We start from the raw sequence: 27,964 nt of genomic DNA on the forward strand, positions 1-27,964 counted from the left end.
TGGATAATGTTAGCACTATGGTTAAGTTTAAAATAACATTTTAAGAAGGGGAATTACATAAATGGGCGGTGTTTATGATTTTTTTTGGCTTAGGTAACTAGTGACGACCTTTTCACAGTGCTTGATTGGCTGTTTTCGTCCTCTTGTCAAAAGTCAAAACAACGGAGGTGATGATGGCAGATTCTGGAGCAATGTGGAGGGTAATGTACCAAATTCATGTATTGTTTATGATAACGTAAGGTCACCGTATTTCACTAAAGGCCCTAGTCACCAATGTAACTCGTTTGTCGCTAGCGAGCGTTATATGACTCGATAGTGTGCTCTGCTGTTCGATGCTAGTGTAAATGTTAGCTAGCAAGCTAAAACCACATTGAAAGGGATAGCATGAATTTGAGCAAAGGTTTTCTTCCCTCGACTGATCATCCGACTTGAGAGAATATCGATGCTAGATAACCAATTAACCATAGATTAGTTAGTATCTAGCAAATTGGCACTTTGATAGGTGTTGTTTAGTGGACGGTCAACGCCTCACCATTATGTGTTTTTCTTGAACTCTGATTATACTGGAACGCCAGCTAGTTTTTCAGTTATCAAATGGCAATACAGCCATAACACAATGAAATGCTGCTGTCACATTTAGGAAATTTAGAACAATGCTCGAGGAATTGATTCATACTGTACATGTATCATCCTATGTACACTGAGCAAAAAGTTTTAAAAAATGCAACAATTTCAAAGGTTTTACTGAGTTACAGTTCAAATATTAAATAAAGGTGAAATAAAATAAAAAGAAATAAGGAAATCAGTCAATTGAAATAAATTCATTAGGCACGAATCTATGGATTTTACATGACTGGGAATACAGATATGCATCTGTTGGTCACAGATACCATTTTTAAAAAGGTAGGGGCGTGTGCAATGGTAATTTTAATGTTTGCTTTTCTTATAACCAATTTCTGTGTTCTTGCAAGTGCTGATGACAAATCACACCTATCAGTAGCTGCAATTTGGCAGTACGCCCAAATGTTGTTTTGAGAACGAACTAAAGATATCTCAGTTTCAAGGTCTCAGCTTAGAGAGGAGAAACCTCAAGAGGTGTTGTTGGTCTGTCACATGTTATGAAACCGTATTGTTCGGTCACATGAAACAAAACAGTAATGATTCATGAATTATGCTAAATCTTGCAAATATTACTGGTCTGTGAATAGCTGTATATAAGAAAACTGCTGGGTCTACCCAAGGAGAGCTCCTGATTGACATGTGTACTATGGTGTATTGAGTTGGTTGGAACCTCTCCAGTGTGATGACAGTAAACAATGATTAATTTAATATTGACTTCAAATGTACCTGTGTAAGAATTGTTCCACAAAACGTGGAACAGAAAACCAGACAGTATCTGATGTGACCACCATTTACCTCATGGAGCGCGACACATTGGAAGTTACGAATGTAACTATGGTTCTACGAATACCTGGAAGACTGTCAGTATTGTTCAAAGTATGGATTATATTCCTCGTGCTCTGTGCAGGTCGAGTAATAATAACAAAGTCATGCCGGTGACGTGACGGTGTGGGAGGACGTGCTCCCCGCGGTTCATAGAAAACTGTACGTCAGACCACGCACCGTCTCAGAGAATCTGTGGAATTGTGTTGTGACAAAACTCCACATTTTAAAGTGGCCTTTTATTGTCCCCAGCACAAAGTGCACCTGTTTAATGATCATGCTGTTTAATCAGCTTCTTGATATGCCACACCTGTCAGGTGGATGGATGATCTTGGAAAAAAGGAGAAATGCTCAATAACAGGGATATAAACAAGTTTGAGAGAAATAAGCTTTTTGCGCATATGGAACATTTTTGGGATCTTACAACACATGTTGTTTATATTTTTGTTCAGTGTAAATATGGCAGAAGTATTAACCTCGATCACGTCACATTCTTATGTCTATTTACCTGTGATATGTGACCGCCATAGCCGCCCCGGACCTGTGATGACTACTGGAGTGAATTCAGACACTGCAAAAGCCTGTGGAACCGTTTCCATAACTACTATGCCCATGGCACATCCCCCTCCTGCGGGCAGTGGAAAGAAGACTACTACTCATGTAGAGAGTGGGAGAAGAACCCAGGCCCTGAGACCAAGGTACAGTTTAGCACTCAATCATCATTTCTGCTGCGAGGGGAAATGGCCTAATCAACGCTGGAACAGCAATACTGTATTTACAGGGAAACTGCCATCAAGGTCCAGAAATGTTGGCTACAGTTTGCTTCTGTACAGGATACTACATTTGTAATATGTCTCAATTGTGAGAGATCAACCAACCAACTTGGTCTGTTCTCTCTCTTATGCTGTCCCTACTGCAGGAGTCTTTACAGCAGAGTGAGAGGAACCGGGAGGCAGAGCAGAGGAAGTTCACCCCTGTGTGGGACCTGAGACGAGATCCGCCCAGAGACTGGCACATGCCCCTGCACCAGGGAAAGTCCCCAGATTCCCAGTCCTAACCATCCCCTGGGTCAATACTGCCATGGCCCTAAACATGGGCAGACCAAGGTCAATGTGGCATCTGAGATCTGTTTCACTACACAAACTTAACCAATTCTTCTAGCTTTAACTGTATAGATTGTGGCTAGGGAGCCATGGTCCTGGGGTTATTCAGAGCAATCCATTGACATTAGAGCTATAATTTTAAAGTACAAGTATTTTTGGAACAAGTCATAATTGTTCATGGCAGAATGTATGTTCTACACAATGTATTTTTACTTTATGTTCTTGAACTTTTCTGAATATGCCCCTTGCAGAGGGTGTGAAGGCTTTTCCCCCAGCTAATATGCTCTTAACCACCTGACTCTTATTGGTTCAGTTGAAACCATGTTTAGAAAGGTGTTTTAGTGCTAGGCTTGGTTGGGGAAAAGCCTGCTCTCCAGGAACAAAACCACTCTGGCGTAGATTTTTTTTCCAGAGGTGTCCAATTGTCTTCACTGGTATTAGGGCAGTGTTCACTACTGCTAGAAAGTTCTACTCTAATCAAAAACACAATTATTGATAGTGACAGAGTGTTGTGCATTCTTTCCATACATTATGTGTGTACTGGGAAATAATATTTTGGGGAACAGCTAAAAGAGATACTGGATTAGGAAAAGGGTAAGCACACCATCCAGTATTCTGGCTTCCACCAGTGGTCTGACTGTTTTTGTCTCGTCATTGTGTGGAAAGAGACTCTACCTATTGCAATTGAGGCCAGTGTTTCTGTAACACCATTACACAGGATCTTTGCCTTTTATTATTTCACATGATACCTTATCTAGTGTTGCATACATAAAAATGCATTTCAAATAAAACAAATGTGAATCCTTTATTTTAACCCCCTGGTATGTTTTACTTACTTTAAACCTATGAGATCTATGAATGTAACATTACAGAGCACACACACTACAGAATGTGAATCACTTCACGAGTGTGAATAGAAACTTCTGTATCCATGCTAGGGCAGTTGTCAATACGATGAATAGGTCATGGTCAGTAAAGCAGTTAAATTACCCTTACTTTGAATGAGACATACACCCACTAATGGTGCCAAGGCTGTTGTTCTGAGCAAGCTTTAATGTCTCATCTTCTTTCATGAACATCCTCGTCAAATATTTTGTCTGTCCGTTCAAATCATGTGAAAACATGGATGAACATCCATGTCAACATGTATTACGCCCACAATGTGTTACACTCACTGGGTGTAAACTTTGGTGATGTTGCATTTGCTCTCAGGTGCCTCGTGAATCTGAATCCCTGGTGGTTGAAAGGGAAGAGCAGGGGGTTTGGCCTCAGTGATGCCTTGTAGAGCTCCTCTCACTCCAGCCTCAGCTCCTCCAGAGCATCTCACTTGGCCTCCACAGCCAGACTTACTGCCTCCATCTCAACCCAGTGCTGGGTCTGCTCATAGAGGGGCAGGGTGGAAAGAAATTCAAATGTGGCACAGGAACTGGTTTAAACAACATGTCTGCTAAGAAGGTACAGTAAATTGTCTGCTCACTGTTTTTTTGCTTCTAAATAAGGATCTTTAATGGGGCTGTGGTGATGAAGCTTTGGCCAACATTGGCTTACAAGATCACATACCTGTTTGTAGCAGGACCACTCCTTCAGCAGTAGAGCCCGTTATTCACTCTCCTCAAAGGGAAGCTGAGGAACACAGCACACCCTAGAGGAAATGAACAAATAGAGTAAGGACCTGTTCAGGTGTACATTCGGACAGAGCAATGCATTTGGATTGCACTAATAGTGCTCTTTACGAGGGTCCACTTTCTTCTTCTTTGGCTCTGCTCTGTAATGGCACACATAGGCAGAATGAGTGAGAGTTTAGCCTGTAGTGCAATTATAACAAATGGTGCCAAAAGCAAACAGAGTAGACGACTGAAACTAAAGTGCACCAGAGAACAAACTCTTTGTAGACAACAAGGACCTTGTCTGACTTGACCATTCACTCCAATCAAAGAGCTGTTCAGAACATAGCAAGTCAGAGGAAGGGGAGTGCTAAGTTAGCTAAATCTAGCCATTGTAACAGCACTGCAGTGAATAGATACCTTAGCTAGCTAACTGGCTCAGGTTTTAGCATACAACTGGACAACAACCATGAGAGAATTAAATACAATATGTAGCTACATGTAGAATAAAGCATGTTCAACTGCTGCAACAACGTTGCTAGCTATGCACACGATGCATGTTACAACTCACCTTGTCCCCGCAGTCTGTCGGGACGACACCATACACAGGGTACGCGATACAGCCAGATACATGATTGCTATACTATATGACTCGTGTTTAAACACGTCAAATAACAGTTATTACCGTGTATCAACAAATGTGATCATTGCTGCCTCCTTGCTTGAAAATGGAGAGAATGACGTACATTCATCTCGAGTTTCACATAGACACTTTCGATCCCATTGTTGTAACATTGATCTGGTTACGTCAGATATATAACATTGGTAACATTAGAATAAACATAGCTATGTCACGGAATAAATATTCTATCAGTAGCCATTTAAAAATGTCCTTCCAGTACCATCTGAACATGAAACTTTCGTTGTATCGAATGTTGTTGTCTCAATGATTAGTTACACATTATTTAGGTAAAAGGTCAAGATTTGCCAGGGTTTGGCAGAAAGCGCCCTTAAATTCACACAGATTCACTGTCCTTCGTGGACGTGAGGAGGAATCAATATTATGTCACTTATCAGAAGTAAGTTATATTTTGATATTTAGCATAAACCACGCACTCACCACGAAATGCATGCTTTTCTATGAACATGCTTTGCTTTCTCTGCAAAATAAAGGCAGCTATGCATACTGCGTGGCACACGTTAACATCTGTAAAATAATAACCAGGTGACTCCTGAAAATTGGTAAAGTATAGCTAGTGTTCATAGATTATCAAAACAATCAATTTTGAGCTGATTAATTTGTTCCTGTCTTTGGAGCTGTTGCTATTCAATGAACGAATGACCGCTGTCAGTCTGTCTCTACATGTAAACAAAGCTATTTAAGTGTTGTCTTGCCACATAGTTTAACAACTGTCAGCTATGCCTCTCTATCGTTAACGTTACATTTCTATCGGCTAGGTGAGTTGGAGATGAATGTAGGGTAACGGTGACCGTGACATTTCTTAGTTACATGATAATTACAATGGCACTGCAGTGGATTATGATAGGACTCTAAAGCAGTGGATTATGATAGGACTCTAAAGCAGTGAATCTAGGCAAGGCAGCACTTTTCAAGTCATATTTGTATTGCTTTAGATATTCACATAGATGATGTCATCAACAACTCTAAAGCTGCAGTAAAGCTGGATTAGTCACCACACACCCAAACCCTCTTCTTTCTCTCCATCCAGGTGTGTTTATTGTGTCTGCTAAGCGGACCCCGTTTGGCACCTACGGCGGGGTTCTGAAAGACCACAGTGCAACAGACCTAGCAGAGCATGCCTCCAAGGCTGCTCTCGCCGCTGGGGGAGTGGCACCCGAGCTTGTCAACAGTGTCATCTTTGGAAACGTCATGCAGGTGTGCTTAACTCCAAAAAGCAAGCAGAGGCAAGGATAAACTCAAGGCCATGCTCAAGGAAATGTTTGAGCTGACTATACCTCTCTCTCCCAATCTCTTCCCTTCAGAGCTCTGCAGATGCTCCATACATCGCCCGTCACGTGGGCCTGAGGTGTGGGGTGCCCATCCCAGTGCCTGCTCTCACCGTAAACCGCCTGTGTGGATCTGGCTTTCAGTCCATCATCAATGGAGCTCAGGTATAGCAGACATATAAACACTGAGACTCTACACCAGGGGTGTCAAACTCATTTTGCTACCAGTGCTGCATTAGGTCTTCAACAAGGTCCGGAGGGCTGCACTGAAAAAGGGTTTTATTTTCTTGCTGTCAAAATGTGCTAAACATAGTCCTCTAGTGCTTTGGGAGTTTTCTATGCTCCCTGAGCTGGAGAGCCAAGAAACTTTGAATGTAGTTCCATTGACTGTGCACAGTGATAATTAGTGATCTGGACAGTCAATAAACGGAATGAATATAGGTCCATTATCATTTCTACAAAGTTTTGAGTTGTTTTTGTCATTTTAAAGTATATTAAGGTCACCCCACGCCCCCATGTGTTTTTTAATTTATTTTTAAACTCAAACCACCATTTCATTGTTTGTAGGTCAATTGTAGGTGCATTGTTTCTGCGGATGGCATAGGAACATTAGCAGCCTTGTACCATTTGTCTTCTTTAAGACCCTGTCTGTGTCTGTAGGAAATCTGTCTGAAGGACTCAGAGGTGGTATTGTGTGGAGGCTCAGAGAGCATGAGCCAGGCGCCGTATGCTGTCCGCAACGTCCGCTTCGGAACGAAGTTCGGACTCGACCTCAAGGTATTGAATTAATAAATGAGGAGAGATAAAATACCAAATGGGTATAGATTTTGTCACTTTTGACCATAAGGGCCCTCTAACAGCTGCTCTGAACCAATGCCAAGGACTAAGCTAACATGTTCTCTCTTTCCTTTGTCTCAGCTGGAGGACACTCTGTGGGCGGGACTTACTGACCTGCACATTAAGATCCCCATGGGCATCACAGCAGAGAACCTGGCAGTGAAATACGAGATCAGCAGAGACGACTGTGACAAATACGCACACCAGACACAGCAGAGGTGGAAGGCAGGTCAGAAATCAACCCTTACCCTAACTAAGCTCACATGTTTACAATCTCTGCCTTGATTAATCAGGGATTCCTGATTATCTGCCCTCAGAAATATTATGACAGTGAACTGCATATTACCATGACAATAAACTGTTTTTCCAGATTTCCATCTGAATGCTGACCACATCCCTGAGTTTGTCTGTGTGCTCTCTAAACCTTAGCCCATGAGGCGGGCCACTACACGGCAGAGATCGCGCCCATCGATGTGAAGGCTAAGAAGGGCAAGGTACCCATGACCCAGGACGAGCACCCTCGCCCCCAGACCACCCTGGAGCAGATGGCTAGGCTACCTCCTGTCTTCAAGAAGGAAGGAACGGTCACTGCTGCCAATGCATCAGTGAGTACTAAATAAGACCGATTCAATTTTGGACCCAAGCTCTTCCACCCAGTTCCAACCATCTTCTGCTAACAGAGTATCACATTCAATCTGTCCCCAAGCACACCGGTTTTAAATGGATCATTTTAGTTTGCTGGGTGTAAATCCTATGTGCTAGTTTTGAATATACTGATCTTCATGTTCTGTTCCTATTCCACAGGGCGTGTCAGACGGAGCTGCTGCCGTGGTGATAGCCAGTGAGGAAGCTGTGAAAGAGCACAAGCTCACCCCATTGGCAAGAATAGTGGCATATCACGTGTCCGGATGTGACCCAAGCATTATGGGAATCGGTGGGTGACTGACAACAAATGGCTTATGTACTTGATGAAAACATATGATACATCCCCATATATAGGCCTTTCTAGCATGGCCATCAAGTGATTTCTGTTCGTAAGGTTCTGTCATTCTCCCCCATCAGGCCCAGTTCCAGCCATCACTGAAGCCCTGAAAAAAGCAGGTCTCACCCTCCAAGACATGGATCTGGTGGAGGTATACTCGTCTGTTTTATGTTCATAAATAGGAACTGATGCAGAAAGTGGCAGATATTTGGTTGCTCTGTTTTGGTATACTCTGGGTCATGCAGCTTACCTGATAGAATTGACTTCCTCCTTTTGTCTCCTTCTCACTTGCTCTGTCTCTCCCTCTCTTTCTCCTGCTCTGTCTTCTCCTGTCCTTCTCTCTATCCCCTCTGCTCTCTCTCAGGTGAATGAGGCGTTTGCTGCTCAGTACCTTGCGGTTTCCAAGGTGTTGGGTCTGGACCCAGAGAAGAGTAATGCCGATGGGGGGGCCATTGCCATCGGGCACCCCCTGGGAGCCTCAGGAGCACGCATCACTGCGCACCTGGTCCACAAGCTCAGGTAACCCCACCACACCAGTAGTCTTCTTACTACTCCGGATCACTTCTTATCACTGTATATATGTAGACAAAAATTGTCAAATAAAATCAGAACAATTCATTGTTGTCTCATGTGAAGTAACAGGCAAATGCTTTTAACTAGAACAAATAAGACACAATTCAATGGCTGAGCTATTCATGTTATGTCACAGAGAAGTGGTCTAATGATTAATTTGTGTTTTTCTTTCTCTCAGGTGGATTGGGGGAAAGTATGCTGTGGGATCAGCCTGCATCGGTGGTGGACAGGGCATCGCCATCATCATAGAGAACACTCACTGAGGAAGAGACCAAACCATGCACACTCAGAAGTGTACTACTGTACCATCCCCACTCAAAAGTGTACTTTCAATACCATCCACACTCGAAATACACCACACCCTACATACCCAATAGAGTACATGCCATATACACACTCGAATGCGACTTAAGATTTTTGTCCAATGTGGAGTTTAAACACCGGATTGCATCGACTTGAAATGTAAGAATTATCCACCCCTCAAGATTTTTGTATGTTTGATGCATACTTTGAAACATCCCAAGACTCTACCACCTATACTCGAAGAAATACACAAGATCTCGTCACTCGTCAATTACTCCAGAAAATGATTGCTGTTTACCTAAACACAGAAACAAGGGTGTTTTGTGTATTTAGTAACCCAAATGTCTGTGATAAACTCCCTCGTATACTTCATATTCCTTTTACCTTTTCTAAATGTTTATGTATGGAAACCATACTGTCTGTATCTGCTTAAAGAGGCCTTGTGAATCTGAAGGGCTAAATCTGTTTTTTTTTGTTGTAAGGGACTGTCTTTGTGTTTGCCTTGATAACAGTGCTAGCTCATTGGATGTACTATTTACCTCTCGCTGTAGCATATTAACAATTGAGATGAGAAGTGTGGTTTGAGTTTGGGTGAAGTTGCTTTCTGTGGAAGGAGAGAAGCATCTCTGCCTCTTCCTTACAGCCTCTCTCTTGCCTTGCATTTTAATATGAATTATCACTCCGCAGGGATCACCATTGCCCTAGATATGTACGTGTGCTAACATGGAAACTGCAAGGTTGCATTTAAGATTTGTTAGATTTTTCAAAATAAAAAAAATGATCAATACATTTGTGTAGGGTTGTTGTTCATATTCTTTAAATAATATTATTTACTAGGCCTATTGCAATAATACTCCCATTTTGGGATGTCATAATGCCTGGAGAAGTATTTTTCTCAGGAACCACATCAGTATAGCAATGTAGGTGACCTGGAACGCCACCGTAATCTGGATCCTGGAAATTGACCCTTTGAGAAAAATGTATATGAGTCTCTACAGATTGGTATGGATACATACAGTATATTTTCAAAGGCAGCTCATCATTATTTTATCATGAGTGCTAAAAGCGAACATAAAATGTAGCTCTATAAATTACAAATACGACTCAGTCATTAATTATTATTTTATTATACAAATACAGCATTTACGTGTTTTAATTAAGCAATAAGGCTCAAGGAGGTGTGGTATATGGCCATATTCCACGGCTAAGGGCTGTTCTTAGCCACGACGCAAAGCGGAGTCCCTGGATACAGCCCTTAGCCGGCTATATCCAGCAATAAGGCACGAGGGGGTGTGGTGTGGTATATGGCCAATATACCACGGCTAAGGGCTGTATCCAGGCACTCCGATTTGCGTCGTACATAAGATCAGCACTTAGCAGTGGTATATTGCTTAAATATTTGTGCCTTATTGCTTAAATATTTACTGATTACAAATTGTTGTATTTTATTGATTCTCTGAACTACAAGCCCCCAATATTTTTTGCGTCGTTTTTGCATCCTTACGTCGACGTGACATGCAACGTAGATATATACGTAACTTCCCCGGATGTCGGTCTTTTTTTCATAGCAAAGGTAAGATTGGTTTCTCCCCACCCAACTTCATAAATAAAATCGGTGTTCATCTGTGCAAAATGGACTCAATAATCATTTCCCATTCGCATGGGAATGTTATTTGTATCCTAAGCAGTTAATATGTATGACAATTGTTGTGTTTTGTGTGGTGACTTGTAAATAAATTGCTTTATGTTTCGGAAATTTAGGCCCACGGCTACATGCTAGCGCAACGCGTTGTAACTTGAGCAGATTTAACGTTTGACCAATATTGCGTTTATGTACCCTGGTTTATACGTTAGTGGCTTGTCAGCGGATCTTACTTATCTATGTGTAATGGCATATTATAGAGAATTGCCGAAATAGTCAAAAGGTTAGCCAGCTAGATTGCTAGATGTAGCTACCGGCTACGGTATAACGTCATGCGTGCGTGTTCACTCCCAGGTTTGAGGTGTTTTGGCGAACTCTGACAAGTCTGTCGTGCCTAACTAGTTAATTGACTGTTTAAAATGTCAGAGTTTTACCTGCACGCTGGCATTGATTTGTTTCTGTTATGCTAGCAAGTCGCAGATGTGATCTATCGAAATGTTTATGGCAAACTAACTACTTAATAACAATGGCTAAAAGGCCACCTCCCAGTATGGGGCCTGCTGGTTATATTGTATTGGAATATGACAAACTAGTACTTTGGTTACCTGTTTATTGAATATCTGAAGCCACAAATGTGCTTAACTTAGTTTGCTAGCTCTCCTGACCTATGACCTGCAACCTCTGAGCATCATACCATCAAAGGATCTAGCTAGCCAGCATGATCAGTTCATGATTCACCAGTAATGCATCCAGTGATTATATAAATATTGTTCTATAGTATTGTATCTATGTGTTTTAACCCATTCGGGTCCCCTGGTCTGTCCCAAGATGGCAGAGGGAGACAAGAAGAAGGTGGCCAAGAAGGCTCATTGCAGCCGGAACCCTGTCCTGGCCAGGGGCATTGGTCGCTACTCCCGCACCGCCATGTACGCCCGCAGGGCCATGTACAAGAGAAAGACCAAGACCACTGAGACCAAGGTGAGAGAAGGGAGGCACAGTCTGGGGAAAGCTGTCCCCTTGGTTCTCTACATTGGACCTGTTAGACTTCAAGTTTGTATGTGTAGTGTACTGAAGTGTTTTGCTTGTTTCAGATTGAGAAGAAGATGAAGGTCAAGACTCCATCCACAATCACCAAGACTGTTGGTGGAGACAAGAATGGAGGTACTCGTGTTGTCAAGATGCGCAAGATGGTGAGTCATTGGCTCAAACAGTTTCCTTAATTGTAGTTGGTGTCATGTTGCGCATGGATCGATGCAATTGCTCTTGGATCGACAAAATTGTCTTGAGTTTTGCAGCGCACAATCATTCAGCAGATTAACTTTTCACCATTTCAATATACTGCAGTGAGGTCTAATTACGAGACATGGCTGGTGGTGTTAAATGGTTCTACACCTGTGAAGTAGTTTGATCCCCTGACTCTGTGCCCCCCAGCCCCGTTACTACCCCACAGAGGATGTGCCCCATAAGCTGAAGAACCATGGTAAGAAGCCTTTCAGCCAGCACAAGAGGAACCTGCGTGCCACCATCACCCCAGGAACCGTGCTTGTACTACTCACTGGGCGCCACCGTGGAAAGGTGAGATCACACACAGACTCGTGCGTGCACAAACGCACACATCACCTCTGAAACACTCATGCACCACCCCCGGAAGAGTCCTTGTCCTGCTCACTGGACACTAGTGCAGGAAGGTGAACACTCGCATGGCTACACATGACCCTGCCATCACTCATTAAATATACATAGCTTGAGCATGCGAAAGCAAACTCAGTAGCATTATTTAGCGACCTATTATATTGCTGAGATGGCGTGCTGTGCACACTATTCTAAACACCCTTGTTGCACTGCTACCCTCCTTAGAACTGTCCTTTGCTCTACATGTGATAAGCTGCACAATACTCCCACACTACCAACTCAGTTTCCTTTTTTCCCACAATGAAAAACACACGTTCAAGCCTCACACAGGCATATTACGGTAGTGCCCACACATAGGACTGCGCCCACACACTGAATGCACGTAGCAGGGCCTGCTGCTATGGTTTCAGCTTTAAGTGCTGCTCAATTGGCAGAGGACACTCAGTGTTATATTGGAAGAACATAAATGTGTGAAGTGGAGAATTTCGAGTTGATAAACAATATCTGAACAGATTTGTTTGATTTATGTATGAGTTTCCCAATACATTTTTAAAAGTCAGTGGTCTAGTACAATTGTGTTATACTAGTGTTGTGGATATTTTTCTTACTGTAACAAGTAGATTGATCAGCTCTACATTCTAGTAGAAGGCCAGCTTGTTTGGTTTAGGCTATAGCACTATTACCATTGGTTTTTCGAAGTCTTCATAGTTTTTCAGAACCAGGACTGGTTATCACTTCAGTAGCATGTACATGTGGTAGTTGTTGCCCTGTGCAATGCAGTAACTGACTCTTCTCTCCCCTCAGCGTGTTGTGTTCCTGAAGCAGCTCTCCAGTGGTCTCCTGCTTGTAACTGGTAAGAACAACCAGTGCTTTGAAACATTCCTATTAATCAGTGAATTGGCCAAACAAGTGTTGCATAGAGTAGATCTGGTCGGAATGTCCAGTGAGATTTTATAGCTCACATTCACGTCTGTGCAGCTGCAGTACCCCGTTAGGTAGCCTTATGTGATGTGATGTTTGGAAAAGTATGCTGTTTTCAGTTGTAACTCAATCACCCTCTTGCTTTCTCCATCCTCTAGGTCCCCTGGCCCTGAACCGTGTTCCCCTGCGCCGGGCACACCAGAAGTTTGTCATTGCCACAGCAACCAAGGTTGACATCTCTGGCATGAAGATCCCCAAGACTCTGTCAGATGCCTACTTCAAGAAGAAGAGGCTGAGGAGACCCCGCCACCAGGAAGGAGAGATCTTTGACACAGAGAAAGAGGTCAACCCCACACTACTAGATATACACACTTCCAAACCCTCCTGGGATTTAGACTAGTGGGAGTGAGGAGTAATGGTTACTATTGAGTGCTGTTATTGGACAAGTAACATAAAAACCATGGTGCATTAATCCTACATTCCTTAGAATGTTATTTGGAGAATGCAGTCATTAATCACATTTCCATCCACTAGTTAAGTCATACCGTATATTTAAAAAAGGAATCATACAAAATCAGGACTGCTGTGATAGGAAACAGGAAGTGTCGGCACAATTTTATAAATGCCAACGTTTGTTCGAAATGGTGGGATCATTTTGATGGTAAAATGATGCAAGCAATGGCACAAATATTTATATAATATGTCGGAGAAAACTGAGTCACGCGTTGTCATGATGTGTCGTCCTCCCACTATGACTGTTAGGCTCCAGATAAATGTTGAGGGTCCTATTCTGGTGACATGATTGATGCTTGACAGCCGTCTGACACAAATATCCTCGCTCTTATCCATAATAATCTTGTGTTGTAGACTAACCTACCTGTATCTGTCTGCGTGCTGTTGGCTAGAGCGCACTTGCCAAGACCAGAGTAGGCACATTTGCTATTTAATGCAAGCAATTGTTTGGTAGAGTTGCAAATGCGATGGAAACACATTGAACATTACATTTCTTTTGGTACAGGAAAACTGAAGTGAAACAAATTTTGTGTACACTGTCACCACGCACTGATTTTTATCCGCTGCAATTCAGTTTGGTGGACAGACCGCTGGTGGGGAAATATGCGTAATTTATGCATATTTTTTAATATTCACATTAATCTGTCCCAATTGGTTGGAAATCTTTCGATTGGGAGTAGGTCTTTTGCTTAATATATGGTGAATAACAGTTCTTCCCTCTGGTTGTGGCTAGAAAAAATGCTTTTAACTGGGATGTCACAAGCTATCTGAAACTCTTACCTCTACCCCTGCTACAGAAGTACCAGTTGACAGTGCAGAGGAAGGAGGACCAGAAGGCTGTGGACTCTCAGCTTCTACCCCTCATTAAGAAGGTTCCCCAACTGAAGGGCTACCTGCGATCCTCTTTCTGCCTCTCCAATGGGGTCTACCCTCACAAACTGGTTTTCTAAATGTGTTGTAATAAAGAGTACCACCACAGTCCTATCTCACCTTGTGATTGTGTGTAAATGGGCTGATTTGAGTTTCAAATCCACAAAGCATTTGGGGACATTGTAGTTAGCTCCCCTGTAACTCAAACTCTTAATGGGGTTCTATTGCAGGCTGGGCTGTCAAAGGCATTCAAGGACACATCAGGTGTTTGGTTGCTGCTATTGTATCGACAAATCAGTTTCCTATTGCCTCACATCCACCCCCTACACTTACAGAATGAGTCTGTCTTCACTGACATTTAAGCTTTAAGCCATTCTGCTTGTATTTATGATGGAACAGTTTAGTAGGTTGTGCTAGACTAGTGATACAATGTTAGGAACAGTTGCATGAAAATGCTCAGCATACATATATTTTGTTGTAGAAAGGGTGGCTATTTTGAGCCAGACCATAGAATTATGATCCTTGGACCAGGCTTTTCTTCAAATAAAGGTCACTTTACTCTGGAAAACATGTACACCAGTCACTTGGCTGCATTGCCTACCCATAAGCAGTGGTCTAAAGTACTTTACAATTTTGCCTACATTTACTCCACATAGTTTTGGGTGTCGGGAAATGTATTCCATTGACATTCACACTTAATATCCCTGGTCATCTGATCTGGCACAGTCTGGTTTGCTTAATATACAGAACTTAAGTATCAAGTAAAAACCATGAAGTGTATTTTAAACCAAGTACATTTGGACTTTCTCTTACTGTTTGACTGGAGTCATTTTCTATTAAGGCAACTTTACTTTTCACCACTTCCCACAAGTCCTGTTTGCTGTTCTAGCTATAATTTACTCATGCCAATGTATGAATTTAGATGATTATCACCTTTTCATTGTGACCAATATTTACCCGGGCTAATGTAATTCATTTAAGTGGAATGAGAATATATTTAAAGCCTTAACCCACACAGTTTCTGGTTATCAGGAGAAACCTGTTCCCCCTCCTTACAATCAGTGGTGTCATTCAATACATTTGGGTGATGGACCAAGATGCTTCATAGTAAGTGAACACAAGTAGCTAAAATAAACTACAACGGGTAAACCCAGAAAGCCAAACGATATCGCTTTAATTTAAAATCAAATTAGTGACAATCTACTGCAATAGAAAACATAAATACAAGTGTTTCATTTCTCTCACATGGCCAGGTATTTTCTTTAAACAAAGAGGAACAAAATGGTAGAAAGCAGCACAGAAAGGCAGTTCCCGTTGACCAGGAATGAAAGAGCCTTTCTGTCGAGTCAGTCAATATTTAATGGTCAGTTGATGTTAAAGGGGCTGGGGCGGCTGGCTCCTCAGCCAGACTTGAAGAGCAGGATGGCCACCTGGCCCAAGTAGAAGTAGATGAAATGCTTGGTCTCATGGGTCACGTAGCTGCCAAAGTTCCTCCCTACAATGCAATGCCAGGTGGGGTTGTACTTCTTGTCAAACTCCTGGAAGGGGCGGAGACAGGAATGCATGATTAACATGGATCAACAAGACAGCAGTGTTCATTTTTTACAATCCAGTGACCCTGCACCACTGTAGTAAATGTCATAGAATTTTACTTAGATTTATAGTTAACCAGTAAATCAGGTAGCTAACATTATTTAGAATGAAGGTCGGACTACTTGAACTCAATGTTATACCAAAGCCTGGGGATAACATCCCTTTCCCCATGTATGCAATTCAACCAATTGTTTGAGCATCGAACAATATTTTAGACAATCATAAAATATGGATAGCCACAGAATTAATCGATCCCCCCAGAGAGTAACTTTTGGCAAGAGTCACACTGCTCTGTATGGGGAATAGGCAGGGAGTCATTCAGCCACAGACCATGATAGTTATTGAATAGGTAAGTCTTGGGTGGGTACCTTCTTGATGTATGCGGCAATGTCTTTCTCGATGTTGTACTTCTCCAGAGCCTGCGTGGCGCACTCCACTGCATCCTGCTGCATCTCCTCTGACATGTCGGCATTTTTTATGACTGCTTTTCTGTCAGACATGGTTGCCCTAGGAAACCAAAACATCACGGTATTAACCAACAAGGACAGACTGATAGGGTTCAACCTGGGCTCACCCAGCATTTTAAACGCTATTCACTAAACACTTCTAGAAAGAACTTGGCATATTAAGACTCATCATCCACTAGCTAACATCTTCAGAGCAGAGATTAACACGCCAAGCAGTAGCCAGAATAGATTCCGAACCCTACGCTTCCTTACTGGGGCCAGCAAGACACCGCAGAGCAGGTGCAGGATATGGCTCGGAAAATATACCTCAACCCAGGGGTGAGAAATGAGGTGTACTCCGAATTGTCCCATCATCCCAACTGTTACACAGAAGATAAAAACGACTGCTAGAGTAGCATTCATTCAATCTTCTCGGTGTAACAGTGAATTGGACAAATCGGAGTACAACGCATTTCGCATCCCTGGATTGAGGTACGTTTTCCGAGCCATGTTTTGAGCCAGCTCCGCAGTGTCTTAATCTAAACATGCAGCCTGTCCAAACCTAGCACAGATGTAAGCAAGCGTAGGGTCGGAATCCATTCTGGCTAACCAACCGTGGCTTACTGCTGTGCAAATACCAGTTAAATAATGACTGGCACATGGCATGGCAACCGCGCTCTGTGTAGTTTCTATGGATACACTTCTAATATGAGGAGGAAGGGGAGCTCCGGACCCTTAGTGTCCGAAATTAATTTAGCCATTCATTGTAGTAAATGCGATCTGTATAGTTTATATATTTTCGAGATCTCACTTCTGAATTATTCATTAATAAAATGTCAGATTTAATCAACAAATACAATAGTAAATTGAAATAAGGTTACAAGTACAAGACAACACATCGGGCTGTGTCGGCAAAGCAATGATATCTTTCACTACTGTTGTCTTACGACATTTGTCTCAAAACAGTCATGACTATTCAACAAAACAACACATAATTGTAAAGTTTCTTTCCAGGTCATTTCTTAATTACATGATCATATAACTACCAAATGAGTTTTGAAGTTGAGGGTGCAGTATTTATGAAGTTTGACAATGAGAATGAAAACTAGCATAGTCCAGCAAGCCAGCTAGTTTAGCCAGGGAAAACGAGCGCAGGCGTAGTGCACATGTGATCAGTAGGCTAATCAGGAGCTGGTGGCAAAAAGTTTGATTAAACAATTATAAAACGAATAAATCAGATGACACACACTATAAAAATAGTTTGTCCTCGGTTGCAACACTCACTACCGAGTTCAAACTTGCCTCTGGAAGCAACATCAGCAAAATAACAGTTCCTCGGGGGCTTCATGAAATGGGTTTCCATGGCCGAGCAGCCACACACAAGCCTAAGATCACCACGCGCAATGCCAAGCGTCGGCTGGGGTTGGTGGAAACGCATTCTCTGGAGTGATTAATCACGCTTCACTATCTGGGTTTGGCACATGCAAGGAGAACCCTACCTGCCCCGATGCATAGTGCCTACTGTAAAGTTTGGTGGAGGAGCAGTAATGTTCTAGGGCTTTTTCATGGTTCGGGCTAGGCCCCTTAATTCCAGTGAAGAGAAATCTTATTGCTACAGCATACAATTACATTTTAAACAATTCTGTGTATCCAATTTTGTGGCAACAGTTTGAGGAAGGCCCTTTCCTGTTTCAGCATGTCAATGTCCCTGATCACAAAGCGTGGTCCAACCCCATCAAACACCTTTGGGATGAATTAGAACGCCGACTGCGAGCCAGGTCTAAATCGCCCAACATCAGTGCCAGACCTTTCTAACGCTCGTGCCTGAATGGAAGCAAGTCCCCGCAGCAATGTTCCAACATCTAGTGGAAAGCCTTCCCAGAGGAGTGGAGGCTGTTAAAGCAGCAAAAGGGGACCAACTCCATATTAATGCCCATGATTTTGGAATAAGATGATAGACAAGCAGGTGTCCACATACTTTTGGTCTGTTGTGTATTTAATTAAGGAGAGCAAATCTATATACAATCTCAAAATCAGCTGTTACTCTCAATCATAAAACGATGTTTGAGTGTACCCTGAATACAGAAAATTAATGGTGAAATCGCATCCAGACACGGTAGACTCCACCTCACCACTACTTATGTGTAGCTAGAATTCTCATCTTCTCCAATCTATTCAAGTTGTCAAGCAACATTTTTGTTATTTTGAACAAAACAAAAACCATAACTCACCATTTCCCCAAATTAGTCAAGTTAAAATTAGCATAATAACTTAACATTGCTGTTTGCAGCTTGCAAAGGGTTTCATTTAAATTCGTAACACAGATGCTATCATAAAATTAGGAATTACAATACTAGAAATAGGCTTTAACTGTCTTATGATGAGCTAAAAGTCAGCCATTTTGGACAGGGAGTTGCTAACTGGTTGCACATGGCAGGTGTATATATGTACATGGTTTTAGCAAGTTGGGACATTTTCGCGTTTCCGAGATCCAACTAGCATGTGAAAGCAGCATTGGACAAGTTGTAAAATAATGCAACAATTACTGATGTTGTATCATAATTAACACACCTAAGAAAATAAATGTATCCATTTATGGTCTGTTGATATAGATACACAACGTGTAGATATAAAACCTGCATGATTTTTCTTTTAACTTACAATATTTTAGGTTGACACATTTTATATCGCATGCTTTACTTTTATTTTCCTGCATAAGTAAAAGCAGGAGGATTATGCCTCTGCCATTCATTCCAATTAGACTGGTTTTGATTTCTCCCTGACCAATATGGCTGCCATTTTTCACCACATTCTGGAACTTTTTGGGTTCACATTGCCCCTCTAGTAATTTAATAGGATCTCCATGGGTGCCACCTTGCAAACAAGTCATTAATGATATTATGTTAGATGTCGTAATGTAACTTGATATCTGGCTAGCAATCTAACATGAACTAGCTAGCTACTGTTAGTAGACTAACGTTAGCTTGTAGAAGATTAATTAATGACGCCTGTTGTGTGCCACTCAGACGCAAATAGCTAACGTTAGCGGGTTCAACTGTACTTATCAACTCAGATCGCAAATTATTCTTAGACCACCTACACTAATTTTAAAAATGAAGGAGAGCTCATAATAGCCTAACATTTTTTTTTACCTTATTTTCCAACGCCGGTTGTCTCTGCTATATGGACGCTTGATTTCACAGCTACAACTCCCGCTAAGTGGTGGACAAAAAGTAATGTGGGTGTGTAACTGACAGAAGACACGATCGCACATATCTCCTATTGGCTAACCGTTATGCACACGGTGTAGTTATTGGTCAATCTCTCGCAGCTTTTGCTGGCATTTCTTGCTGCATTTTATTTCAGCCCATCGTGCTTTGCGGTTCAAACGTCGTTGGTTTCCGTGGCAACCGCTGTGTAATTGTAAACAACATTAGCAAAGACAGTACTATCAGACTTCTGCTAATGCTTAGCAGTACACAGTCAAAGTTAAATAGAATACTTATTTTTTTTAAATTACTCATAAAAACACAAAATAAATAGTTTGCTGTTAGCTAGCAGTATCAATTCACCTTTCTGGAAAATCTTCAGGTTTTTTTTTTTTTTTGGGGGGGGGAATTCCATAAGGGTAGTTACAGGCCATCTCGACATGTTTATGTGCACCATTTATTCCCTAGAAATCATGCGGATAGAGCTCAATTACAGTGTTACATTTCCACCCATAAAAATGAATTTTAAAAAATCTAGAGGGAAAATGGACTCCAACTGCTCATGGGTACGTCTGGTTCTAAAAAGACAGAACAATATGTAACATAATATCCATTAATCACTCCAAAGTGTCTTCATCTTGGAAGTAACTTCATCTCAAAAGCATGATACATGTCTCCTAGACATAATACATATAAAACTTGACAGTGAGTGAAGGAAACAACAATGTACAAAGATGCTACAGCAGTGACTAGTCAGGCATACTAAAAGATCTGGTATTGTCCTAACACTAGCCCTATGCTTTAGCCTGGTAGCCAGTCTTTTTCTGCAGTCAAGGTAACATTGTTGCCTAGCTAGCCAAACAAGATAGTGACAAAGCAGTAACAGACTGCATTGCTGTTCGATACACAAGTTATTTTAGCACAATAAAAATATATTTGGATGATTCTGCTGAGTGACAGCAATGTAAACAAATAATTCTGCCTTCGCATTGTCAGAGGGTAGAAATCTCTGGTGATGTCGTCAAAAAAAAAACAGATCACGCATATCACAAGAGTTAGAGTGTTTGCAAGTATATTTTAACTATACATGTTCTGTCAATCTGTAGGAGAAACCTCAGAACAACTTTAAAAAAAGACCAACAAGGTTGTGCTATTTTTCCCTCCTGGGAAAACACACCAAAATCAAAAGAAACCCTAAGACACATAGATAAACACAAACATACACAATTTTCAGCCTTGTTGGCAGTTAAATCATGTGGGGATAAAAAGTGTCTTTCATCCCTTTCACTCGCTGCGTTCTTTAGGCTCTCTGTATTTCCATTGGATGTAGTCAAAGATATCCTTCTCACTGTCCACCATCAGAGGTTCCCCGGCCATACCTACAACCACAGAAACACAGACATGAACTAACCTTGCTGTTTAAACTGACTTTACACAGTTGGCTAACCCAACTGTGACGGTGAGATGGATGCATTGCTGAATTTCAGGAAATAAGATACAGGTGCCAAATAAATATATATTTTTTAAATCAACCTCCAGACACTTTGATCTGAAGGATTTATTACATGCCTTCCGAAAGTATTCACTGGCCTACACACAATACCCCATAACGTCAAAGTGGAATTATGTTTTTAGGAAATTTTACAAATGAAATAAAAATGAAAATCTGAAATGTCTTGGGTCAATAAGTATTCAACCCCTTTGTTATGGCAAGCCTAAATAAGTTCAGGAGTAAAAATGTGCTTAACAAGTCACTATTACACGCCGCGTGCAATAGTGTTTAACATAATTTTTTGAATGACTACCTCATCTCTGTACCCCACACATACAAATATGTGGAAGGTCACTCAGTCGAGCAGTACATTTCAAACACTGATTCAACCACAAAGACCAGGAGGTTTACAATGCCTGGCAAAGAAGGGCACCTATTGGTAGATGGGTAAAAATAAAAAAAGCAGACATTGAATATATCCCTTTGAGCATGGTGAAGTTATAAATTACACCTTGGATGGTGTATCAATACACCCAGTCACTACAAAGATACTGGCGCCCTTCCTTAGTAAGTTGCCGGAGAGGAAGGAAACTGCTCAGGGATTTCACCATGAGGCCAATGGTGATTTTAAAACAGTTAAGAGTTAAATGGCTGTGATAGGAAAAAACTGAGGATGGTTCAACAACATAGTAGTCACTCCACAACACTAACCTAAATGACAGAGTAAAAAGAAGGGGGCCTGTACATAATACAAATATTCCAAAACATGCATCCGGTTTGCTGAAAGACACACACACAAAAAAGTCTACAATAACACTAAAAAAATGCAAAAAATGTGTCTAAGAAATTAACGCTTTGTACTCGGAACATAGTTATGTTTGGATCAAATCCAACATCACGGCGTACACCACTTCATATTTTCAAGCATGGTGGTGATTGCATCATGTTATTGGTATGCTTTTCATCATTTCCAACAGACACTGGGAGACAAATTCACCTTTCAGCAGGGAATAACCTAAAACACAAGGCAAAATACTGTATATACTAGAGTTGCTTCCCAGATGACATTGAATGTTCCTGAGTGGCCTAGTTAAAGTTGCCAAAAAAAATGTTTTTTTAATTGTCTTGAAAATATTTGGCAAGACTTGAAAATGGCTATCTAGCAATGATCAACAACCAACTTGACAGAGCTTTAAGATTTAAAAAAAAGAATAATGTGCAAACATTGTTCAATCCAGGTGTGTAAAGCTCATGAAGACTTACCCAGAAAGACTCAGAGCTGTAATCGCTGCCAAAGATGGTTCTAACATGTATTGACTCAGGGATGTGAATATTTATGGAAATCAGATATTTATGCATTTCACTCGGTATTCACCGAGGTCCATAGGGCCGCACAATTGTTTTTAAAGATTTCCTCGCCGTCAAAATGTGTATATATTTCCCCCCCAAAATGATTTTGATTATATCTAGATTACATTTTTTAAAACTAAAACGTGAGTCACATTTAATTGGCTTGTGGGCCCGTATGTTTGACACCCTGGTCTAGGAATAGGGGCAAGGGGTTGATTGTGGACGGCTGATATTTCAGCGTGACTCACCAGTGACCCCCACTGGACGGATGGTATACTCGTTGAGGGTGAAGCCTTTCTCCAGAGCGTGAGTTCTCATGTTCTTATTGAAGATGTCACTGCCAGTGAAATACAGCACACCACAGTAATACTGGTCCTTAGGAATTAACCTGCAGTGAGATAAGGGAAATTATATTTCTGTTATAGCAAAGTGAAGGAAAAGATAATCAAATGTCGTTGAAAGTGCTCTATCTGACCATCCTCCAGGCAATAGAGTCATAAGAACCATGTGATTAGGTGTGTATGTGGAGGGTAACTAGCTACCCACCTGATATCAATGCGTCTGTGAAGATATTCCTCCTCGTCTTCATCCTTCTGCTGCAGCTGGCAGACTCCCTAGAAACATATTAATGACCATGTGGTAGAGGGGTAGGACACTTTTATAGCTAAATAAAGACTGAATAGATACACTTTCTGACTGATGAAACTAATTCTGCTGACAGACCTCCTAGAGAGAGAGCAACAACCACATAAATAACCAGTGAGCCATCTGCTTGAATGGTTGCTTCCGATTTAGTAAAGTACAGACCCTCTCTGCACAAAATACATCACCAATGACAACATAAAACATCTTAGTTACTAGACAGATTAAGAAACATTCCTTGCAGCTTGCTAGCCACAAAATGTCCTCACCATGTATTTGGTGTCTCCTTTGGACAGTGTGTCTGTAATGAACCCAATGGATTCAAAATGCTCCACCACGGCATGGAGAAGTTTGGGCTGGAAGAGGAAGAGCAAAGAATTATGTTATGAGTATATGCAAGTCATAAGAGTTATCTTCTGTTGAATGCAATGATGTTGGAACATTGCTGCGGGAACTTGCTGCCATTCAGCAACAAGAGCATTAGTGAGGTCGGGCGATTAGGCCTGGCACGCAGTCGGCATTCCAATTCATCCCAAAGGTGTTAGATGGGGTTAAGGTCAGGGCTCTGTGCCGGCCAGTCACGTTCTTCCACACCGATCTCGACAAACCATTTCTGTATGGACCTCACTTTGTGCACGGGGGCATTGTCATGCCGAAACAGGAAAGGCCCTTCCCAAACTGTTGCCACAAAGTTGGAAGCACAGAATCGTCTAGAATGTCATTGTATGCTGTAATGTTAAGATTTCCCTTCACTGGAACTAAGGGGCCTATAACGAACCATGAAAAACAGCCCCAGACCATTATTCCTCCTCCACCAAACTCTGCATTCTCCTGGCATCTGCCAAAACCTTTGAATCAACTACTCACCACATTTTATGCACTACAGTGCTAGCAAACTGTAGCTTATGTTTCAGTACTAGATTCATTCTCTGATCCTTTGATTGGGTGGACAACATGTCAGTTCATGCTGCAAGAGCTCTAATAGGTTGGAGGATGTCCTCCAGAAGTTGTCATAATTACTGTGTAAGTCTATGGAAGAGGGTGAGAACCATGAGCATCCTAGATTTTGTACTGAAGTCAATGTACCCAGAGGAGGGCGGAAGCTAGCTGTCCTCCGTCTAAACACCATGATTCTATCCTACAGAGTGCTGTTGAAGCTACTGCAAAACAGTGTGTTTAATCAATTATTTGGTGACCTGAATATATTTTGTACAGTTTTATCTAAAAAGGATACATTTTTAAATGTTTCACTCTTTTTATGAAATTCACTGAGGTGGATGGTCCTCCCCTGCGTAATATATATTAATTCAATACAGTGCCAAAGTAGCAGTTGGCATTGTGGAGTTTGGTGGTTACCTGTTTCTCATCCACAGAGGTGTAGTTTGGGTGGGTCAGTAAGATATCAATATCCCCACTGGATTCAGCACCTGCAGGAGGGAATGCAGGAACAGTTAAATAATGAAGAAATTACCTAAAAAAAATAAATCACATGCATACAAATCTGTCTTGCCAGTGAAATCACTTCCTTGATACAACATGACAATTGCAAATATAAACACTACACACAGTTAGTAATAGTAAAAACCACAGAGTACATGGTGGACTCACCTCTCCTGTAGCTTCCACAGATTGTCCCAATGTACTCAGTATCCACCAACTCCAGCTCCTGCAGAATGAGAGTCTGGACAAACACACAAGAAGCATAAGACAGAGGTAAGAGTAAATACATGCCATTCTAACCACTTTTTTAAAAATCCATCCGAATTCTCTCTCTCGCAATAGTAATTTCACTCACCTCCATCTTCGTCATCTCAGTTCGTGGAATCCTCTTCTCAAACTCCTCAAAGTACCTACAGCGGGCACAGGGCAGCGCCACCGAGCATGCAAAGGAAACTTACATTGGAATGTATGAGTCACCAACCAATGATGCACATACAACATCAGCAAAACACTTACATTGGTGCATGCAGACAGACACTGACATAGGAAATTCATACTTACTTGAGTCCAATCTGCTGATGATGATTGAGCTTGTGTTCGATTTTCTTCAGATCTAAAAGCCCAACAGTGTTAATGTAGTCTAATAACAATTGAAGTTACCTTTGAAATTGTATGGCATTCCTACATATACTCAACCCTTCACCATATGCACTGCAGGCTACTCTGGTATCTTCTTCTAAATGTTAAAAAAAATAGCTTTAAAAGCTGAGCAAACCTTCCAGAGTCTTCACTCCCTCATCAAAGAACTTTCTGGCAGCAGCAGGACTAGCGGAGGAGAAAGAAAGAGTTAACTGCTCAGGTGTCTTAAATAATAACAAAATCATGCAGAATGGTAGCTCTCCACAAGAAGGGTTTGCCACCCAGGGGCTAGGGTCAGGGATTGGGTTTAACAAACCATGCAGAAGACATACCCAATACCAGTGACTCTGGTAAGGAAATTGATGGAGGAGCTGGTGTCATCATTACGAATCTGGGAAGATAAACACAATCCATTAGCCTGCATCAAACTGAGTGAAATTAATAATATAATCATCATCTTTAAAAAGGTTATTTGTGCATTTTGTATTGTGGTCACAGGGGACAAAGAAGTGACAGGCTGCAGAGTTCACTGTCCTTGCATTAAGTTTCACATGTCATCCCTCAAACACTTACCTTTTCTAACTTCTTAAGTGTTCCTGTTTGTAAAAACTCATCTATCTTCTTAGCGATCTCTTTTCCAACGCCATCCTATTTAAAATAGATGAACACAATAGAAAGTATAATGATAATATTGTTATAGTAAGTCACTGGTGAGCATTGGCTGTCATCAGATGAGCTTTCAAGTCAATTAACTACAGTCAACCACTGCTATAACAGCACTGTACTGTCTGTGACATCTTTCTCTCTCATCACTTATGCCCTCACCAGTTTCTTGGCCTCTTCCCCATTTTTGATCTTCTGGGGGTACTTGGAGATCACTGAAGCTGCTTTCCTGAAGAACACAGTGGCACAACACATAAAGTTATTTACAGTAAATGAACGGGGCATAAATAAAAAATATATATGTTCCTATGACCAAGGACTGAATGAGCCACTTAAACAGATGTCTGTTGTAAAGGGACACTCACATCCCACACTACACTACACTACTCCCATCTCATACCTGTAGGCATTGTACTTGTGTATAGCTCTGTTGACATTCCTCTCATAGTTGGCCAATTCTGGATAGAAAGAAACAGATACAAAATCACACTCACTCACAGGCTTCGCATATGGAAGAAACTAACTCTAACAGAATATTGGAGAGATTAACAGGCTATTAACCATGAGCATCACAAATGCTCACATTCTACCTCACCAATGACAGGCTGTGTAAAGTAAATTTTTTAAATGTGTGACGAGTTTGACACAGCCGCCATCATCACCATCACCATCACACACACACACACACACACACACACACACACACACACACACACACAAGGACGACGGGGTTAGATTTTAAAGATTGAACTAATAGCTAAATCAAGCTACCATACAACTAGCAAGTTTGCATTCGTGTTTCATTGCTAGCTAGTAAAAAGCTATCAATATTAAGTTGCGATGTTTGGTTGCAAATGAAGATAGATAGCTAGCTAGCTAAACTATCTATTATGTGCTAGCCAGCTGTCGTTAGCTAGCTAGCCTTCAAGTGTCTTGGCTTACCGGTAAGGAAGTCTGTTATTCCCTCGTTTGGGGATTCCTGTGGCGCTTTCCTTTTACTCATCTCTGTATTCAAGCTTTTCCAAAATTATATTGTATTCTTATTTTACGTGCTTGCAAGTAGTGTAGCTAACACTGCCTTTCTTCTGCTGCTTCTTCTTCTTCTTCTTCTGATGGTTTTACCGCGGACTACAACCCCCAAATGAGTATTGCTGCCACCAAGTGGACGTTTGAAAAACCAAAACAAGGTAAAAAGAAAATCCATACCCACCCAAATAAAATAGTACATTGACAAAAACAAAACTCCCACTTCTTCCTTCTTTCAAATCCCGATATCACCCTTCTCAGGCTCTAGGGCTGCTCTCCCGAGAAATATTGGCGCATCCACAATATCTATCTTCCTGGACCTTCTCTCCACCTTGGCAGTGCTATTAATCACCATAGCTATAAAGGCCTCAAAGTCCACCTTCTTAACCTTTAACATGTCAGGGTCCTGCTGGTGAAACACATATGCTGCAGTCAGCAGTGAAGGCCTATCCACCACCATTCAAACCCTAAACCCTTTTGACAGCTGCTGTATATGAAATGCTCTGGACAGCACTGACTTTGGACACCTCATTCTCTTTAACCCTTGTCTGGTAATTGAAATATGTAGCTTTTTGGTTCCAACCACATTTGCAATATGTCACATGAGCAAAAGCTTTACAATGATCACACTGCATTGGTCTTTGGATAAATGTGCTGACTCTGTAGTTTATATACCCCAACTGCACTTAAGTAGGAAGAGACTCCATATAAAAAACAAAAGAACATATAGACTTAACTTTTTCACTATTCACCATACGATTCATCTGACGTGCATCAATCACACCAGGAATATTTTTTATCTCTTCAAAATCGACTTCCCACGAGATGTCAGATATAACCCCCTTGAGGGGTGCCCTGTTCGAAAGAAACACACGACACTTCAAACTTATTAAATTGGGTGAGACGCAACAAACGTTCCTTCTGATCCGCAGAAGCACAAAAAAATCAAACCCAGCACTCTCTCCACTAGTTTGGATATCTCAAATGATTTCTTTAAGATTGGTCATCTGCTCAGCTGCTCCTCATTAACAAACCATACTCCTACTGGATATGAAGGGACATTCTCATCACTG

The 27,964-nt window shown here is 41.5% G+C and overlaps 5 protein-coding genes and 1 long non-coding RNA gene across 6 annotated transcripts; 3 read left to right on the top strand and 3 right to left on the bottom strand.

Moving 5' to 3' along the window:
- Window positions 1-42: 42 nt before the first annotated feature.
- Window positions 43-3,360, top strand: lg04h22orf39 (linkage group 04 C22orf39 homolog). Its single transcript, XM_024417759.2, has 3 exons — window positions 43-200; window positions 1,974-2,141; window positions 2,363-3,360. Exons 1-3 carry the CDS (start codon window positions 171-173, stop codon window positions 2,498-2,500), a joined length of 336 nt encoding a protein of 111 aa, XP_024273527.1. The 5' UTR covers window positions 43-170; the 3' UTR covers window positions 2,501-3,360.
- Window positions 3,361-3,579: 219 nt separating this feature from the next.
- On the bottom strand, window positions 3,580-5,034 carry LOC112248602. The gene is made up of 2 exons (XR_002953249.2): window positions 4,107-5,034; window positions 3,580-3,923 (listed from the first exon to the last, which is right to left on the bottom strand). It is a non-coding gene; the product is annotated as an uncharacterized LOC112248602 (long non-coding RNA).
- A 50-nt stretch (window positions 5,035-5,084) lies between these two features.
- LOC112248600 (3-ketoacyl-CoA thiolase, mitochondrial) lies at window positions 5,085-9,600 on the top strand. The gene is made up of 10 exons (XM_024417758.2): window positions 5,085-5,229; window positions 5,881-6,047; window positions 6,155-6,283; window positions 6,779-6,895; window positions 7,037-7,184; window positions 7,385-7,560; window positions 7,760-7,889; window positions 8,018-8,088; window positions 8,302-8,456; window positions 8,689-9,600. Exons 1-10 carry the CDS (start codon window positions 5,214-5,216, stop codon window positions 8,771-8,773), a joined length of 1,194 nt encoding a protein of 397 aa, XP_024273526.1. The 5' UTR covers window positions 5,085-5,213; the 3' UTR covers window positions 8,774-9,600.
- Window positions 9,601-11,255: 1,655 nt separating this feature from the next.
- Window positions 11,256-14,499, top strand: LOC112248604 (60S ribosomal protein L6). The gene is made up of 6 exons (XM_024417762.2): window positions 11,256-11,433; window positions 11,547-11,645; window positions 11,887-12,030; window positions 12,892-12,940; window positions 13,167-13,351; window positions 14,319-14,499. Exons 1-6 carry the CDS (start codon window positions 11,284-11,286, stop codon window positions 14,469-14,471), a joined length of 780 nt encoding a protein of 259 aa, XP_024273530.1. The 5' UTR covers window positions 11,256-11,283; the 3' UTR covers window positions 14,472-14,499.
- A 1,049-nt stretch (window positions 14,500-15,548) lies between these two features.
- dynll1 (dynein, light chain, LC8-type 1) lies at window positions 15,549-19,733 on the bottom strand. The gene is made up of 3 exons (XM_024417763.2): window positions 19,583-19,733; window positions 16,353-16,491; window positions 15,549-15,929 (listed from the first exon to the last, which is right to left on the bottom strand). The coding sequence occupies exons 1-3, from the start codon at window positions 19,702-19,704 to the stop codon at window positions 15,792-15,794; spliced, it is 399 nt and encodes a 132-aa protein (XP_024273531.2). The 5' UTR covers window positions 19,705-19,733; the 3' UTR covers window positions 15,549-15,791.
- A 344-nt stretch (window positions 19,734-20,077) lies between these two features.
- On the bottom strand, window positions 20,078-27,001 carry LOC112248603 (polymerase (DNA directed), beta). Its single transcript, XM_024417761.2, has 14 exons — window positions 26,808-27,001; window positions 26,266-26,323; window positions 26,028-26,094; window positions 25,776-25,850; window positions 25,535-25,593; window positions 25,339-25,388; window positions 25,125-25,176; window positions 24,919-24,973; window positions 24,732-24,804; window positions 24,480-24,550; window positions 23,393-23,479; window positions 23,028-23,095; window positions 22,730-22,869; window positions 20,078-21,018 (listed from the first exon to the last, which is right to left on the bottom strand). Exons 1-14 carry the CDS (start codon window positions 26,866-26,868, stop codon window positions 20,924-20,926), a joined length of 1,011 nt encoding a protein of 336 aa, XP_024273529.1. The 5' UTR covers window positions 26,869-27,001; the 3' UTR covers window positions 20,078-20,923.
- Between the last annotated feature and the right edge of the window lie 963 nt (window positions 27,002-27,964).

This window comes from Oncorhynchus tshawytscha, linkage group LG04 (genome assembly GCF_018296145.1).
Source record: "Oncorhynchus tshawytscha isolate Ot180627B linkage group LG04, Otsh_v2.0, whole genome shotgun sequence".
NCBI classification, from domain to species: Eukaryota; Metazoa; Chordata; class Actinopteri; order Salmoniformes; family Salmonidae; genus Oncorhynchus; species Oncorhynchus tshawytscha.

What these genes read in the sequence shown, in the direction of transcription:
- LOC112248603 (XM_024417761.2), bottom strand. Translation starts at nt 26,868, where the DNA reads ATGAGTAAAAGGAAAGCGCCACAGGAATCCCCAAACGAGGGAATAACA. An exon ending in CACTTAAGAAGTTAGAAAAG is followed by an intron (nt 25,594 to 25,775) that starts GTAAGTGTTTGA and finishes TTATCTTCCCAG; the next exon opens with ATTCGTAATGATGACACCAG. An exon ending in CTGTGGAAGCTACAGGAGAG is followed by an intron (nt 24,551 to 24,731) that starts GTGAGTCCACCA and finishes TCCCTCCTGCAG; the next exon opens with GTGCTGAATCCAGTGGGGAT.
- LOC112248600 (XM_024417758.2), top strand. An exon ending in AGTTCGGACTCGACCTCAAG is followed by an intron (nt 6,896 to 7,036) that starts GTATTGAATTAA and finishes CCTTTGTCTCAG; the next exon opens with CTGGAGGACACTCTGTGGGC. An exon ending in AAGACATGGATCTGGTGGAG is followed by an intron (nt 8,089 to 8,301) that starts GTATACTCGTCT and finishes GCTCTCTCTCAG; the next exon opens with GTGAATGAGGCGTTTGCTGC.
- lg04h22orf39 (XM_024417759.2), top strand. Translation starts at nt 171, where the DNA reads ATGATGGCAGATTCTGGAGCAATGTGGAGG. An exon ending in ATTCTGGAGCAATGTGGAGG is followed by an intron (nt 201 to 1,973) that starts GTAATGTACCAA and finishes TGACCGCCATAG; the next exon opens with CCGCCCCGGACCTGTGATGA. An exon ending in ACCCAGGCCCTGAGACCAAG is followed by an intron (nt 2,142 to 2,362) that starts GTACAGTTTAGC and finishes TCCCTACTGCAG; the next exon opens with GAGTCTTTACAGCAGAGTGA.
- LOC112248604 (XM_024417762.2), top strand. Translation starts at nt 11,284, where the DNA reads ATGGCAGAGGGAGACAAGAAGAAGGTGGCCAAGAAGGCTCATTGCAGC. An exon ending in CTGGGCGCCACCGTGGAAAG is followed by an intron (nt 12,031 to 12,891) that starts GTGAGATCACAC and finishes CTCTCCCCTCAG; the next exon opens with CGTGTTGTGTTCCTGAAGCA. An exon ending in TGGTCTCCTGCTTGTAACTG is followed by an intron (nt 12,941 to 13,166) that starts GTAAGAACAACC and finishes TCCATCCTCTAG; the next exon opens with GTCCCCTGGCCCTGAACCGT.
- dynll1 (XM_024417763.2), bottom strand. Translation starts at nt 19,704, where the DNA reads ATGTGCGATCGTGTCTTCTGTCAGTTACACACCCACATTACTTTTTGT. An exon ending in AACCGGCGTTGGAAAATAAG is followed by an intron (nt 16,492 to 19,582) that starts GTAAAAAAAAAT and finishes TTGGTTTCCTAG; the next exon opens with GGCAACCATGTCTGACAGAA. An exon ending in TTGCCGCATACATCAAGAAG is followed by an intron (nt 15,930 to 16,352) that starts GTACCCACCCAA and finishes CGCCCCTTCCAG; the next exon opens with GAGTTTGACAAGAAGTACAA.